Here is a 17,500-nt window from a genome sequence, read left to right on the forward strand (position 1 = left end):
ATTATGGTCTTACCTTTACTTAGAAATTAAGTCCATGCGCCGCAACTAAAGCCCTCACTTAAACTTTCCACGTGCAAGATTGAATCTATTTAAAAAAAGTGTAACCGAGGGTTTATAAATGTCGCCTATACTGTATGAAACTACAAAATAACAAACACGGAGGCTCCAGTTTACACGAGGACCACTTTATTTACCTTCTTTCAAAAACCTCCGCAATGTGACATCACTTCCGCTCTTAGCGCCTTCAAAATAAGAGCTCAAGGCATATACTATATAACAGCGCATAACAGGAACTTAACATCACAAAGAGGAAAGCCCATGAAAATAGGTTACAAAAGTTATTTAATAAGAAGCCAAAAAGTGCAAAAACAATAATGTTCGTGTTGGAGGAGTTATGAATTAGGTACACCTGCAGTCTGCAGGTGTATCTAATGTTGTGTCCCTGCAGTCATTCACAACTCCTCCAACACCAACATTATTGTTTTTGCACTTTTTGGCTTCTTATGAAATGTTTTTTTTAAATAGATTCAATCTTGCACGTGGAAAGTTTAAGTGTGGGCTTTAGTTGATATAACAATTCTACGGCGGGGGTGCAGGAGGCGAGCCTCACACAGTGCGTCTTTTGCAGCCGTTTTATGATCGCTCAGCACAAGAAATACTTTACACACATACAGTTGTTGACACAATACACTGTACATTATATACCTCAGCTAACTAAACTATGGAAATGTATAATATAGTTCATATAGCAATACAGTCTCACTGCACAGCAGGCCAGCAGTTATCCGAGTCATTGCGCAATCCATGTTGCGGCACTGAGTGACGTGCCTCAACTGGCTGCTGTTCACCGCACCGTCTCTTCTCAGTATTTGAACGGCAAATGTGAAAATTCAGCGATTTTGAATAAAAATAATCTAAAACTGGTGAAGTTAAATGGAAAATAACTTTATAGTATAATCACTGGATACATATAACAATTAAAAAAAATGTTTTCTTTTTACATTTTTTTTCTTTCCATGATGGCAGGTGAGGCCCCGCCTCACCTGCCTCTAGTGACTGCACGTCACTGCAAATAATAATCAAAAACAGTACAAAACAGCTCCAGGGGGTTGTAAATTAAAAGTAACTAAAATAGAATATGTATATGTATATATGTATACATACATATATATATATGTATATATATATATATATATATATATATATATATATATATATATATATATATATATATATATATATATATATATATATATATATACATATATATATATATATAAATAACATTCTCCCTGTGCTGGTACCTTGCCTTTGTGGAGAGTCTTGGGTGTCTCAATGACCCTTGAAAGCTATACCGGCGGGGGATCACACCCCTGGCAGGTTTAACCATGCCAGGCAGGTTTCGGGATAGAGGCCAGACACGGGTCTGCAAGCTCTACCAATGACAACGGGGAGAGACTGTTGATGCTAGCCAGCACCAACGGCCTCAGCATTGGCAAGACGTTTTTCAAGCACAAAAAGATCCATAAGATGACATGGGTTTCACCTGGGGATCGGAACCCAAAATGAGCTGGACCACATATGCATAAACACAAGATGGCGTTTGTCACTGCTAGACATTCGTGCACACAGGGGTGCAGATGTAGGCTCGGATCACTTTCTTGTGGTGGGTAAAATCAGGTTGAAGCTGACAAAAGGTGCAAAAAATGCAGCTCAAGAGACCCTACGCAGTGGAAAAGCTTAAGAACACCAACCTGTCGAGAAGCTACCGTGAGGAGTTGAGGAAGAAGCTTGAGGTACCACCACATCCTTCCATTGAGGAGCAGTGGAGTCTGTTCTCCCGTGCCATCACTGAGACTGCGGAAACAGTTTTAGGCAGAAGAAGGGGCACCAACAAGGAGAGATGGGTAACGTAAAAGACCTGGAAATTGATTGACGAAAGGAAGATGGCAAAGATGGAAAGAGAACAGAAGAGGAGGCTCCGATGCTGGAGGATGTAAGACGAGGAGTACAGACGCCTGGACCGGGAAGTAAAAAAAAAGCTGCAGGAAAGACAAACGGAGGTGGCTGGAGGAGAAAGCAAAAGAAGCACAAGAGGCAGCAGAGAAAAACAACACTAAAACACTCTACAGGATTGTAGGAAAAGCTGCAGGAGTCTTCCAACGCCTCCGGAACATCTGCTCATCAAAATCTATCAGTACGTCCACAAAGCTGCACCTCTATATGTCAGTGGTCATCCCTACAGTGACTTATGCCTGTGAGACGTGGATGAAGACATCAAGCATTACTAACAAGCTGGATGTCTTCCACCGACGGTGCCTCAGATACATCTTGAGGATCTCATGGAGAGACCACATCACCAATGAAGAGGTGATGAGAAGGGCAGGGGTAGCACCATTGTCTGACATAGTCTCTGACATGAGAAGGATAATGGCTGGACACGTACTCCGACTGCCAAGAGAGAGACCGGCAAGTGTGGCAATGGACTGGGTGCCAGAAGGGGGAAAGAGGAAGAGAGGACGGCCAATGAAGACGTGGAGACAAACAGCCAAGGAAGACCTGAGAGAGATGGGAGTCAGCTGGCATGGAGCAAGGAGGGTCGCCAGTGACCGGAACAAATGGAGGGGACTCGTCGCCCAATGTTCCAACAGGAATGGGAGGAACTAAATCTTAAAATAATATATATAACAAACAAAGTGCAAAGCCATAGGGTCACTCAATTTCAGTAAATAATTTCAATTTGGAACACAGCATCATCGTTTTTGCAGCTTTTTAGTTGTTAGAGGTAGAGGGTGTTTTAATGTAGAGTTCTAATTCTTTTTTAAAGGCACACAAAAAAAAACTCTGACTTGCTTGTTGTTGTTGTTGTTTTAAAATAAACCTTTATTTATAAATTGCAACATTTACAAACAGTTGAGAAATAATAATAATCAAATTAAGTAAAAAAACCAAAACAAAAACAGTACAAAACAGCGCCAGGTAAACTCAATAAAGTAACTGAAATAGAATGCAAAATATATATATATGTAACAAAGTGCAAAGTCATAGGCTCACTCAAGTTAAGTAAATAATTTCAATTTGGAACGCAGCATCATCGTTTTCACAGCTTTTTGGTTGTTAGAGATAAAGAGTGTTTTAACATAGAGTTGTAATTCTTTTTTAAAGGCACAAAAAACAGAAACTTACATTCGTATTGTCTTTTCCTGCCTTTTATTCCCGCTCTTACTTTTTACACTTCCGGGTGTCCGACACACAACACATATCATCATATCCTGTGTCCCCCGCCCTTAAGTTCCCCTTACAATGGTTCCGGTATTGTCCTGTGACCCGAGTAACCAATACATGACAGACACCACCAGCAGAAAATGTTAAAAACGAAACTCAATAGCCTATATTGACCATATAAAGTCGTTATCACCAAATACCTGGCGTAATTGTTCAATATGACTTCAAACTAGAGATGTGGCCGATATTATCGGCCGATAAATGCGTTAAAATGTAATATCGGAAATGATCAGTATCGTTTTTTTATTTTTTATTTCTTTATTAAATCAACATAAAAACACAAGATACACTTACAATTAGTGCACAAACCCCCAAAAAAACTCCCTCCCCCATTTACACTCATTCACACAAAAGGGTTGTTTATTTCTGTTATTAATATCAATCAATCAATCAATCAATCTTTATTTATATAGCCCTAAATCACAAGTGTCTCAAAGGGCTGCACAAGCCACAACGACATCCTCGGTACAAAGCCCACATACGGGCAAGGAAAAACTCACCCCAGTGGGACGTCGATGTGAATGACTATGAGAAACCTTGGAGAGGACCGCATATGTGGGTAACCCCCCCCTCTAGGGAGACCGAATGCAATGGATGTCGAGTGGGTCTAACATAATATTGTAAGAGTACAGTCCATAGTGGATACAGCATAACAGTAAGAGTCCAGTCCACAGTGGGGTCAGCAGGAAACCATCCCGAGCGGAGACGGGTCAGCAGCGCAGAGATGTTCCCAACCGATACACAGGCGAGCGGTCCACTCCGGGTCCCGACAGCCAGCACCCCATCCATGGCCACCGGACCTGAGTGTCTCCCCCTCCACAAGGGATAGGGGGGAGCAGAGGAGAAAAGAAAAGAAACGGCAGATCAACTGGTCTAAAAAAAGGGGGCTATTCAAAGGCTAGAGTATACAAATGAGTTTTAAGATGGGACTTAAATGCTTCTACTGAGGTAGCATCTCTAATTGTTACCGGGAGGGCATTCCATAGTACTGGAGCCCGAATAGAAAACGCTCTATAGCCCGCAGACTTTTTTTGGGCTCTGGGAATCACTAATAAGCCGGAGTTCTTTGAACGCAGATTTCTTGCCGGGACATATGGTACAATGCAATCGACAAGATAGGACGGAGCTAGACCGTGTAGTATTTTATACGTAAGTAGTAAAACCTTAAAGTCGCATCTTAAGTGCACAGGAAGCCAGTGCAGGTGAGCCAGTATAGGCGTAATATGATCAAACTTTCTTGTTCTTGTCAAAAGTCTAGCAGCCGCATTTTGTACCAATTGTAATCTTTTAATGCTAGACATAGGGAGACCCGAAAATAATACGTTACAGTAATCGAGACGAGACGTAACGAACGCATGAATAATGATCTCAGCGTCGCTAGTGGACAAAATGGAACGAATTTTAGCGATATTACGGAGATGAAAGAAGGCCGTTTTAGTAACACTCTTAATGTGTGACTCAAACGAGAGAGTTGGGTCAAAGATAATACCCAGATTCTTTACCGAGTCGCTTTGTGTAATTGTTTGGTTGTCAAATGTTAAGGTGGTATTATCAAATAAATGTCGCTGTTTAGCAGGACCAATAATCAGCATTTCCGTTTTCTTAGTGTTGAGTTGCAAGAAGTTAGCGGACATCCATTGTTTAATTTCATTAAGACACGCCTCCAGCTGACTACAATCCGGCGTGTTGGTCAGCTTTAGGGGCATGTAGAGTTGGGTGTCATCAGCATAACAATGAAAGCTAACACCGTATTTGCGTATGATGTCGCCTAGCGGCAGCATGTAATTACTAAAGAGTGCAGGGCCAAGAACCGAACCCTGAGGAACTCCACACGTTACCTTAACATAGTCCGAGGTCACATTATTATGGGAGACGCATTGCATCCTGTCAGTAAGATAAGAGTTAAACCACGACAAAGCTAAGTCTGACATACCAATACGTGTTTTGAGACGCTCTAATAAAATGTTATGATCGACGGTATCAAAAGCAGCGCTAAGATCAAGAAGCAGCAACATAGATGACGCATCAGAATCCATCGTTAGCAGTAGATCATTAGTCATTTTTGCGAGGGCTGTCTCCGTAGAGTGATTTGCCCTGAAACCGGATTGAAAAGGTTCACAGAGATTGTTAGACACTAAGTGTTCATTAAGCTGCTGTGCGACAATTTTTTCGAGGATTTTCGAGATAAACGGAAGTATCAATATATATCAATACAGTCTGCAAGGGATACAGTCCATAAGCACACATGATTGTGCGTGCTGCTGGTCCACTAATAGTACTAACCTTTAACAGTTAATTTTACTCATTTTCATTAATTACTAGTTTTTATGTAACTGTTTTTATATTGTTTTACTTTCTTTTTTTATTGAAGAAAATGTTTTTAATTTATTTATCTTATTTTATTTTATTAATTTAAAAAAAAAAGGACCTTATCTTCACCATACCTGGTTGTCCAAATTAGGCATAATAATTAGGGATGTCCGATAATGGCTTTTTGCCGATATCCGATATTCCGATATTGTCCAACTCTTTAATTACCGATACCAATATCAACCGATACTGATATATACAGTCGTGGAATTAACACATTATTATGCCTAATTTGGACAACCAGGTATGGTGAAGATAAGGTCCTTTTTAAAAAAAATTATACAATAAAATAAGGTAAATCAATTAAAAACATTTTCTTGAATAAAAAAGAAAGTAAAACAATATAAAAACAGTTACATAGAAACTAGTAATTAATGAAACTGAGTAAAATTAACTGTTAAAGGTTAGTACTATTAGTGGACCAGCAGCACGCACAATCATGTGTGCTTACGGACTGTATCCCTTGCAGACTGTATTGATATATATTGATATATAATGTAGGAACCACAATATTAATAACAGAAAGAAACAACCCTTTTGTGTGAATGAGTGTAAATGGGGGAGGGAGGTTTTTTGGGATGGTGCACTCATTGTAAGTGTATCTTGTGTTTTTTATGTTGATTTAAAAAAACAACAAAAAACAACAACGATATCGATAATAAAAAACCCGATACCGATAATTTCCAATATTGCATTTTAAAGCATTTATCGGCCGATAATATCGGACATCAACCGATATATACAGTCGTGGAATTAACACATTGTTATTAATAATGTTTTAATTCCACGACTGTATATATATCGGTTGATATCGGTATTGGTTGATATCGGTATCGGTATAATTAAAGAGTTGGACGATATTGGAATATCAGATATCGGCAAAAAGCCATTATCGGACATCCCTACTTCAAACCATAACCATCATTCATGCTCTTGTCTTAAAGTAGGCTTACAAAGCAATTAGCTACCTGCTGCCACCTATTGGTAGAGAAGAGTATCCATCCATCCATCCATCTTCTTCCGCTTATCCGAGGTCGGGTCGCGGGGGCAGCAGCCTAAGCAGGGAAGCCCAGACTTCCCTCTCCCCAGCCACTTCGTCCAGCTCTTCCTGTGGGACCCCGAGGCGTTCCCAGGCCAGCCGGGAGACATCGTCTTCCCAACGTGTCCTGGGTCTTCCCCGCGGCCTCCTACCGGTCGGACGTGCCCTAAACACCACCCGAACGCCTCCCTAGAGAAGAGTATTACATGGTTATTCTGCTGATTTCCAGGCAGCACAGCGGCACATTGCTTGCGGGTTATAATTATTGGTTTGCAAAAAATATTTTTCCGACCAATTAGGTGAAATTGCATCATTTCCCGCGGAACACCGGTGTATTATAGGCTATTGAGTTTCGTTTTTAACATTTTCTGCTGGTGGTGTCTGTCATGTATTGGTTACTCAGGTCACAGGACAATACCGGAACCATTGTAAGGGGAACTTAAGGGCGGGGGACACAGGATATGAAGACATGTGTTGTGTGTCGGACACCCGGAAGTGGAAAAAGTAAGAGCGGGAATAAAAGGCAGAACAAGACAATACACTTTCTTTTGGTGTATTTTTAAGCTTAGGTTGCTAATAAGTGAACTAATAAGTGACAAGTTTGGCACACAACAATGGCGACGAGGATGGGATTGATATTTTATTCAATGAAAAAAATGTGCCTTGGCTTAAAAAAGGTTGGAAAACACTGATATACATATCAAATATGTTTACAAAACCACACACAACAAAAGGGGAGAGAAAAACAAACAAACTATACTTTAAGTATTAAACCTGTGATCTTAAGATATCCCATTAGAGCCTTGCTACATTCTTCATCAATCAACCATCTCCCGAATTCAGAGGTCTCAAGGTTGGCAAGTATGCTTACAGGACTGTCTCAGAAAATTAGAATATTGAGTTTGACACCCATGATCTAACATAGTAGTGTGAGAGTCCAGTCCATAGTGGATTTAACATAATAGTGTGACAGTCCAGTCCATAGTGGATCTAACATAATAGTGTGAGAGTCCAGTCCATAGTGGATCTAACATAATAGTGTGAGAGTCCAGTCCATAGTGGATCTAGCATAATATTGTGAGAGTCCAGTCCATAGTGGATCTAGCATAATAGTGTGAGAGTCCAGTCCATAGTGGATCTAACATAATATTGTGAGAGTCCAGTCCATAGTGGATCTAACTGTGCCACATAATGTGGTAGAGCAAGACTGCATGGAGACACATGTATGTTGTTGAGAACGCGAGTTATTAAAACTAAGTTACTTGCTATCAAAACGGCCTCATCCTTCAAACACGAACATGACAAATAATAGTTGGAATTTCGTTTAAAAAAAAAATCACAGATCAACTTGTTTTATTTCCCGACACAGGGACCGGAAGTAGCTACAAAGCCATCCCGCAGCCTTATTTTTGTTGTTGTTTTAAATAGCAACTTCCGGTTCTAGCGTTGGAATATATATATACTTTTTTTAATTGACCAACAAACATACATTTTCAACAACAACAAAATCAAATACAGAGAAAGTAATAATATAAAAAATATGAAAAAAAATAAAATAAAAAAGACAAAAAGGGCTATCTAAATAATTTTAATGTTTTAAACAAGGATATCAATTGAAGGGCATTTGTACTTTTAATCAAACTCCAATATTTTATTGTTAATTTAAAAGTATTAAGCCTGAAAGTGTGAATGTTGACCCTACGATAAAGTGGCGACTACTCCCCCCGAGTACAGCTGGGATAGGTCCCCCGTGACCCCGATTAATACACGCACTACGTATTAAGGACTCCATATTTCATGTACTCGGGAGTATTTTTACTGATTCAAGAAACATGTTTGATATGATACGAGGCAACCACTTTATTTGTTATATTTGACCTACTTCTTTGGAGTCCCGCCACAATTTCGTTTGGAAAACACACCGGAAGCGATCCGACTTTGTTTTTATTGGCTCCTACAGTCAAGACCCGCCTTCTCTATTTGCTGATTGGTCAAACTGCCGCTTTGCCGACGCCTTCGCGGTCCAGCTTTTCCTACAAAACCACCGTTAGCGGGTTTTTGAGGGCAGATTTGGCGCGCAGTAGTCGAGCTTTTTTTTGTGTGTGTCTGAACTGTGCATTTTGACGCCGTGGAGAGTTCCTTGTTGTAGCTGCCGCGGCTTCCCAGAGGACAAACTACGTTAAACAGTCCCGACATGCATGTGGTTAAGAGAGGTGAGCCATTCGAGCTTAATCTGTGCACACAAACAGCTTTTAACTGTTAATCAGCTTCATTGTGTACCGCTGATTAGTATCTTTAGTTGTAAATGCGTATAAACAGCATTGCCTGAAACCTCCTAGATGTTGATTTTTTGTGTCGTTATGTATCATTTGGCTGCTTCCGGTTTCTAGTCTGTCGTTGGCGCCAACTCGGTCATCCAAAAAGATTCATGGACAAAGAGTACATCACTACAAAAAAACTTTAAACACTTAAAAAACATTCATGGACAAAGAGTACCTTGCTAAAAGTATTATTGTTGTGGTAAATCCCGATTCAATTTGAGTTTTTAACCACCACCTTTTATTTTGTTATGCAATCCTATTTTACATGCACAAGTCACTGGTTGTCATTTAATAAGATTCCTAAGTCATTGTATATCCTATCGATCCATAAGTATATCTCATGTTTCAGTGACGTGCGGTGAACTGTACACCAGGTGAGGCAAAGATACTTTTGGAGTTTTTTTTATACTTAAATTCACATGTGTAGCTCTAATCATTAGGTTGCGCTTTAGAATATCAATAAAAAGAAGGGATTTATTTGCTTTCATATAAACATTATCATAATGATGTTATGATATGATAAATGGGTCCAAAAAGTATTTGATAAAGTTGTTATTAAATACTTTTTGGTCCCATTTGGTTTTAACAAAAATAAATCAAGTATCTTACCTTTCTGTATTTGTATCTGAAGCAGCAATAGCTATCCACCATGAAAACCTACTTTGTATGATCACATTAATTTTGTCTTAAAGTCCAGTTTAGAGAAGTATTTAATCTTAGATGCAGTATATAATCCTCCATATTGGCAGACACATTCACTTGATTTAATGTTATTGCAAGCAATTAAACAATATTTTTGCATCTGACAAAACACACCCACAAACGCTGGTTTACTCTAATAAAAATGCCATGTTTGTTATAAATACAGTTGGCTTCCGCTGGAGAGACATGTGTCTGCTCGCACTTCTCCCAGTGTGGCGAGTCAGAGTACTGCTAGCTTGTTGTCACTTATTCTGCAGCTGAGTAGACGCAAGAATGATCCCTGGGATCACTAGCGCCCTGGACCACCATGAGGCGGAAGAACTGCGTGCCTCACCCAGTGCGTCTTCGCAGCCGTTTTATGATTGCTCAGCACGAGAAATACGTTACACACATACAGTTGTTAACAAAATACACTGTACATTATATACCTCAGCTAACTAAACTATGGAAATGTATAATATAATTTATATAGCAATACAGTCTCACTGCACAGCAGGCCAGCAGTTAGCCGAGTCATTGCGCAATCCATGGAGAGGCTCAACTGGCTGCTAACTCACCGCAAGTCTCTTCTCAGTATTTGAACGACAAATGTGAAAATTCAGCGATTTTGAATAAAAATAATCTAAAACTGGTGAAGTTAAATGGAAAATAACTTTATAGTATAATCACTGGATACACAACAATTTAATTAATTTTTTTTCTTTCCATGATGACACGTGAGGCCCTGCCTCTCTGTCACTGTCATGTTTAAGGCTTAGTTGTTTTTGTGTGTGTATACCAAAAGTGTAGGCTAATAGTCTCAAACAAAATAAAAGTTACCACATTAGGCACACCTGCACTTCACTATTGTATGAAAAATGCCTATAAACAGTCAAAAGTTCTTTCTAGATACATACATTTCTCACTTTTGTATCTACGCCTTGTTTGTGCATAGTGCTGCAACTAACTTGCTTTGCAATTAGCCGACTAATCGAAGTATGAAGTGTACTCCATCACTCCATCTTATCTTTTAACAAAGAAACAAGGAAGTCCCAATCTTCGTTCAATGAATGTTCTGCAATTTGTCGTCCCCAAAGTAAGAACTGAACTGGGCAAGAAAGCATTTAGGTTTTCAGCACCGAAGGCATGGAATAACCTACAATCGAATATCAAACTTCAAACCCTAGTTACGTTGAATGAGTTTAAAACTTCTGTGAAAGGACTGCAGTCTACCTTGTCTGTATGCACATGTGTCATGTGAGCAAGTTTTAATGTTGTAAATGGGATGTTTTATGTATTTGTTTACTGTTTTTAATGTAACCTTGCTGCTGCCCTCTTGGCCAGGTCTCCCTTGGAAAAGAGATCTTTGATCTCAATGGGATTTTACCTGGTTAAATAAAGGCTAATAAATAATAAATAAATAATAAGTACTCCTGTTCAGTGGCTCTTTGTTGTCATCGGCTTTTAAATGAAACTTCATTAAGAAATCTCTATTATGAACTGTCCTGCTCATTAGGCTGTTGCAAAAAAAGAAATCTACTTTTGGTTTTCTTTGGACTGCAAAATATTCTGCAATCACCCAATCAACGTTAATGATTTTGGTTCTGGAAATATGTACACCGCTATATATCAGTCATAACTGGCATGCTCCAGATGCCTGACATGCCGATGCTTAAAAATCTTTTGCATGCCATGTTAAGCAAGGTCAGCTTTGTAATAAACAAACAAAAAAAAGAGTAAGTTAGTGTGTTTTTGTTGCATTAGCTGCAGACGTTTGCAAAAACACGAGTGACGAGGCCACTGTCCATCTATTTTTCACAACAATCTCGATGTATTATAACCGTGCTATTTCCGTAAAAATGCAGTTCATCAGAATATTCTATTTAAACTTGGGAGTGGTGTCTTTTTTCCCCCACCCCTCAGATGGACGCCAGGAGCGCGTCATGTTTGACAAGATCACCTCCCGCATCCAAAAGCTTTGCTACGGCCTCAACTCTGACTTTGTGGATCCAGCCCAGATCACCATGAAGGTGATTCAGGGTTTGTACAACGGCGTCACCACGGTGGAGTTGGACACGCTGGCCGCAGAGATCGCCGCCACGCTCACCACCAAGCACCCCGACTACGCCATCCTCGCCGCGCGCATTGCCGTGTCCAACCTCCACAAGGAGACCAAGAAAGTCTTCAGCGAGGTGATGGAGGATCTGTACACCTACGTCAACCCTCTGAATAGGCGCCACTCCCCCATGATCTCCAAGGAAACTCTGGACCTGGTCCTGGAGAACAAAGACCGCCTTAACTCCGCTATCATCTACGACCGTGACTTCTCTTACAACTTCTTTGGCTTCAAGACGCTGGAACGCTCCTACTTGCTCAAGATCACTGGCAAGGTGGCCGAAAGACCGCAGCACATGCTCATGAGGGTGGCGGTCGGCATCCACCGCACGGACATCGACGCCGCCATCGAGACCTACAACCTGCTGTCGGAGAAGTGGTTCACGCACGCGTCGCCCACGCTCTTCAACGCGGGCACCAACAGACCTCAGCTGTCCAGCTGCTTCCTGCTGGCCATGCAGGGCGACAGCATCGAGGGCATCTACGACACGCTCAAGCAGTGCGCCCTCATCTCCAAGTCGGCGGGTGGCATCGGCGTGGCGGTCAGCTGCATCCGCTCTACGGGGAGCTACATTGCTGGTACCAACGGCAACTCCAACGGCTTGGTTCCTATGCTGAGGGTCTACAACAACACGGCGCGCTACGTGGACCAGGGTGGCAACAAGAGGCCCGGAGCCTTCGCCATGTACCTGGAGCCGTGGCACTTTGACGTCTTTGACTTCCTGGAGCTGAAGAAGAACACCGGCAAGGAGGAACAAAGAGCCAGAGATCTTTTTTACGGCCTCTGGATTCCAGACCTCTTCATGAAGAGAGTGGAGAGCAACCAAGACTGGTCCCTCATGTGTCCCAGCGAGTGTCCCGGCCTGGACGAGTGCTGGGGCGAGGACTTTGAGGCGCTCTACACCAAATACGAGAAGGAGGGCCGGGTGAAGCGGGTGATCAAGGCTCAGCAGCTGTGGTACGCCATCATTGAGTCGCAGACGGAAACGGGAACGCCGTACATGCTCTACAAGGATGCTTGCAACAAGAAGAGCAACCAGCAGAACTTGGGAACCATCAAGTGCAGTAACCTTTGCACGGAGATTGTGGAGTATACCAGCCAGGACGAGGTGGCCGTGTGCAACCTGGCCTCAATCGCCCTCAACATGTACGTCACCCCAGAGCGCACATACGACTTTAAGAAGCTGGCGGCTGTCACCAAAGTCATCGTGAAGAACTTGAACAAGATCATCGACATCAACTTCTACCCGGTTCCTGAAGCAGAGAAGTCCAACATGCGTCACAGGCCCATCGGGATCGGCGTCCAAGGTCTGGCAGACGCCTTCATCCTCATGCGTCATCCCTTCGAAAGCCCGGAAGCTCAGCTGCTCAACTGCCGCATTTTCGAGACCATCTATTACGCCGCCTTGGAGGCCAGCTGCGAGCTCGCCGCCGAGCACGGGCCCTACGAGACGTACGCGGGCTCGCCTGTCAGCAAGGGTGTGCTGCAATACGACATGTGGGACAAGACGCCCACCGACCTGTGGGACTGGAAGATACTCAAGGAAAAAATCGCCCAACACGGCGTGAGGAACAGCCTGCTGCTGGCGCCCATGCCCACGGCCTCCACCGCCCAGATCTTGGGCAACAACGAGTCCATTGAGCCTTACACCAGCAACATCTACACCCGCAGAGTCCTCTCTGGGGAGTTCCAGATCGTCAACCCTCACCTGCTCAAAGACCTCACTGAGCGAGGGCTGTGGAATGAGGACATGAAGAACCAGCTCATTGCGCACAACGGATCAATCCAGGTCAGTGCAGCATGTTTAAGACCGTATACCAGTCCTTCTCAAACTGTGGTATGCCAAAAATAATCACTTAATTCAATATTCAACCACAGTCTGAATGTTTAAACTGTGTAATGTGGCCAACATACGTGTTAAATCAAACCTCTGCCTTGTTTTTAATGGCTATTTGTGCCTACTATGCTACTATATTGTAATGTTGGTTGTTATGGTGGCACTTGAAGAGCCAAGTAATTTCTGAGGTGGTACTTTTGAGTACCATCAAAAGCAGAGAGTGGATAATTCAATTGGTTTCTGGCTTCATCCATGATTTGTAATCGCCCCTCCTACAGGACATTGCTGAGATCCCAGATGACCTGAAGGAGCTTTACAAAACCATATGGGAGATCTCCCAGAAGATGGTGCTCAAGATGGCCGCAGACCGAGGTGCCTTCATTGACCAGAGTCAGTCCCTGAACATCCATATAGCTGAGCCCAACTATGGCAAACTGACCAGCATGCACTTCTATGGCTGGAAACAAGTGAGTCTGCGCAAATGTTTTATCAGTGATTCTTAACCATTGTTCGGCCATGAGCGCCCCCTAAAGGACCGCTAGAATTTTTTTTTCAGCTGTTGTCTGCATGGACTCGGTTGTAATACACTTTTCCATCACTTGTGGCAGTAATGCCAATGTCAACCGAACTGAAGTCATACATACGTTCCTTAAAAACCTCTAAAGGCTTAGTGGCCACATGTGTGGACAGCACCTTTTAGCTCTTATACCCAAGATTGTGCACACTACTGAATTGGGGTCTTATGGCCGCTTATGTGGACACTTATACTGCCATCTGGTGGTGTCAGAAGAGTATAACATACAATGGAATTTGGGGAAAAAAAGTGAAAAAATAAGAATTAGCATGTCACTAAACATGAAGTACCCGTTTGTGTACTTATGGACTAAGTACATCAACTCAAAAGATGATTCTTAGTTTTTATTCTATATAGGGTCCAATAAGCCCAAATGGCAAAGAGAAATTAAAAAAAAAGCATGTAAACAAACAGCTTGGGCCTTAAGAGGTTAAGCACAACAATTAAGCGGTGAAGCTGCATTTTCATCCATCTATTTTCCAACGTTTTGGATGGCCCTATCGGGGTCACTGACTGGAGTGCTGGAGCCTATCCCAGCTGCACTTGGACAGAAGGCGGCGTACACTCTGGACAAGTCGCCACTTCATTGCAGGGCCGATTTAGTGTTGCCTATGAACCTACACTCATTTGCACTCAAATTTTATTGACAATTTATTTAGGAAACATAATTATTTAGAAATGTATTTATTTTAGCACTGCGTAATGTATACAAAAATCATGAGTCTCTTTTTTTGCAGAATCTTTTTGGTATTTATTTTGTAATTACCGGTAGCCTAGATCAGGGGTGTGGAACACGGTCACACTGAGGGCCACATCGTAGTTATGGATGCCCTAAGAGGGCCGCTTGTAACCCTACATAATGTGTGAATATAAATGTGTAAGAATTCACTAGATATTAAATTAATTGCTATGCATTTGATTATATTTGTATACACATTGTAAAAAATATAGATTTTTCAGTAGAAAAACCCCAAAACTTGCAGCTGAGTCGCCACAACTTTTTTACAGCATATTTTTTTACAGAAAAACGGCACTATAGTGTTTTTTACTGTAAAATCCTGGCAATTGAGCTGCCAATTTTGTTTTTTTACTGTAAAATCTATTGTCATTTCTACAGTGTACAATTTGATGAATAATTTGCATTGATATAACTAGCAGATATTTATTTTGTTTTCATTTTAAAGTTTGAAATTAATAGTATTATATTTGTTGCATTATTAGATAATAAAGTTTAAATATACTCAATAGCATGAAACACATGTATTTCTGTCTGTCATGATGAAAAGATTACATTTAGTCAATGCTAAAATGCTTTATTGACTCACATTATTTCAGGGCTTATGCGGGCCGCTTTAAATGATGTAGCGGTTAGATATACATTTTGAATGCGACTTAAAATCAAGAGTCAGATTACTTATTCACTGTTATTTAAGTGGGTCCCTTCTGTAGTTGGACAAGTTGGGCCCCGAACGCCTCAAGCATTTAAAATGACCACTTGTGGTCCTCTTTGCCTTAGGGCCTGAAGACGGGCATGTACTACCTGCGCACCAAGCCTGCCGCCAACCCCATCCAGTTCACGCTGAACAAGGAGAAGCTGAAGGAGGCCAAGCCAGAGATTGCCAATGAGCAGGATCTGAAGGAGCGCAACACAGCCGCCATGGTGTGTTCGCTGGAGAACAGAGATGAATGCCTCATGTGTGGCTCTTGAACACTTCCCCAGTCACTTACACTACATGCTTTATTCTCTGTGAAGAGATAAATGTTATACTGTTGTCAACATGTTCTCTTAATATTACATTTACTAAATAAAATGTGTAAATATACAGTACTGTCTGAAGATCCAATGCAAAAACACATTCAACCTGCAAACATTTGAGTTTTATTTATTTTTTTACAAAATGAAAACTTTTTACAGCAAAAAATTTACACTTATTACAGCCCAGAGCAACCAGAAGAGGAAAGATCTATCCACATCAAAACAGTACCCTCCTCGTCCTCACTATTGTCTGCAAAAGCCACAACAAAAATAAATTATCAAAACAGCTTCAAAGAAAATAATTGTACTGATTTGTTCAACATGGATCATAAATGTTGGCTATAAATAGCTTAATAATACATCAAAATGAGGTCAAGAAAAGCTTTTTACATGAGCAAAACTGAGACAATAGAAATGAATGGCAGCGACACCTGTGAGGCTGCATAAACGGAGAGGCAGGAGTGTGGTTTCGGGGAACAATACAGTCCTGCTCGGTCACATTTAAAACGCTTATTTCAGCATCTTGGAAGGTTTTAGGAAAAGGGTTATTAAAGGGTTAGAACAACAGTAAGAAGTTAAAACAGTACCTCAGATGTGTTGGATTCAGCATCACAAGGAACCTGAGTCAAGCTAGAAACTCCAGTCGTCCCAGCAGAGAAAATGCAGTTTTATCGGAATTGTCAAAAGTTCTGATCGTTGCCGAGTACCGTCCTTTCAGTACCAGCATATAAAACGCAAATCTTACAGTCTTGGAAAAATACATCGTAATGCCAGCACAGTATATAAATAGTCTTTTTTCACAGAGCTAATGGGCAATTACCTCTCCAACACGTACAGTAAGTGAGTTTATAAAGATACAGAAATAGCTCAAAATCCTGGAAATATATGCACAGTCTAACATTTCTTTATAACCCTCAATTGTGTCCATATTACAAAATATTTTTTGGGGACTTTGGCCCTTGCATCTGCAGTCCCCTCCAAGGTTTCTCATTGTCAGCCCACTGGGTTGAGTTTTTCCTTGCCCTGATGTTGTGGCTTGTGCAGCCCTTTGAGACACTCGTGATTTAAGGGCTATATAAATAAACGTTTGATTGATTGACGGAATTTATGTAACTGCATTTTTGGGTTTAAATTTTGTGAATTTACAGCAAATTACAATTTCATTGCCTAAAAATTGGCGAGCAATATTCATGTTTCAAAATTCAGTGCAGAAATATTAGTTGCTTGAATTCAAAACTCAAAAAATGACCACTATGATGCTGTGCTCCAAATTTTGATTATTTACGGAACTTTACAAACATATATTTTGCATTCTGCTTTAGTTGCTTTATTGGCGCTGTTTCTGTACTTGCTTTGATTATTATTATTTATTCGATTATATGTAAATGCTGAATATTATAAGTAAAGGTTTTGAAAATTAAAAAAAATAAAACTTAAAAAAAGTCGCTTCCGGTAAATTAAGACCAAAGCAATCGATCCTGCCAGCCAACGAGATGTCAAGTGACACGGTCACGTGATCCG

General features: G+C 41.1%; 1 protein-coding gene across 1 annotated transcript; it reads left to right on the top strand.

The window, feature by feature from the left end:
- Positions 1-8,717: 8,717 nt before the first annotated feature.
- rrm1 (ribonucleotide reductase M1 polypeptide) lies at positions 8,718-16,046 on the top strand. The gene is made up of 4 exons (XM_061973038.1): positions 8,718-8,907; positions 11,620-13,601; positions 13,928-14,116; positions 15,740-16,046. The coding sequence occupies exons 1-4, from the start codon at positions 8,889-8,891 to the stop codon at positions 15,929-15,931; spliced, it is 2,382 nt and encodes a 793-aa protein (XP_061829022.1). The 5' UTR covers positions 8,718-8,888; the 3' UTR covers positions 15,932-16,046.
- The last annotated feature ends 1,454 nt before the right edge of the window (positions 16,047-17,500 follow it).

This window comes from Nerophis lumbriciformis, linkage group LG17 (genome assembly GCF_033978685.3).
Source record: "Nerophis lumbriciformis linkage group LG17, RoL_Nlum_v2.1, whole genome shotgun sequence".
Classification (NCBI taxonomy): Eukaryota; Metazoa; Chordata; class Actinopteri; order Syngnathiformes; family Syngnathidae; genus Nerophis; species Nerophis lumbriciformis.

Bases quoted from the DNA above. Each gene is read 5' to 3' on its own strand.
- rrm1 (XM_061973038.1), top strand. The intron at 13,602-13,927 runs GTCAGTGCAGCA...CCCCTCCTACAG, and splicing joins CGCACAACGGATCAATCCAG to GACATTGCTGAGATCCCAGA. The intron at 14,117-15,739 runs GTGAGTCTGCGC...TCTTTGCCTTAG, and splicing joins ACTTCTATGGCTGGAAACAA to GGCCTGAAGACGGGCATGTA.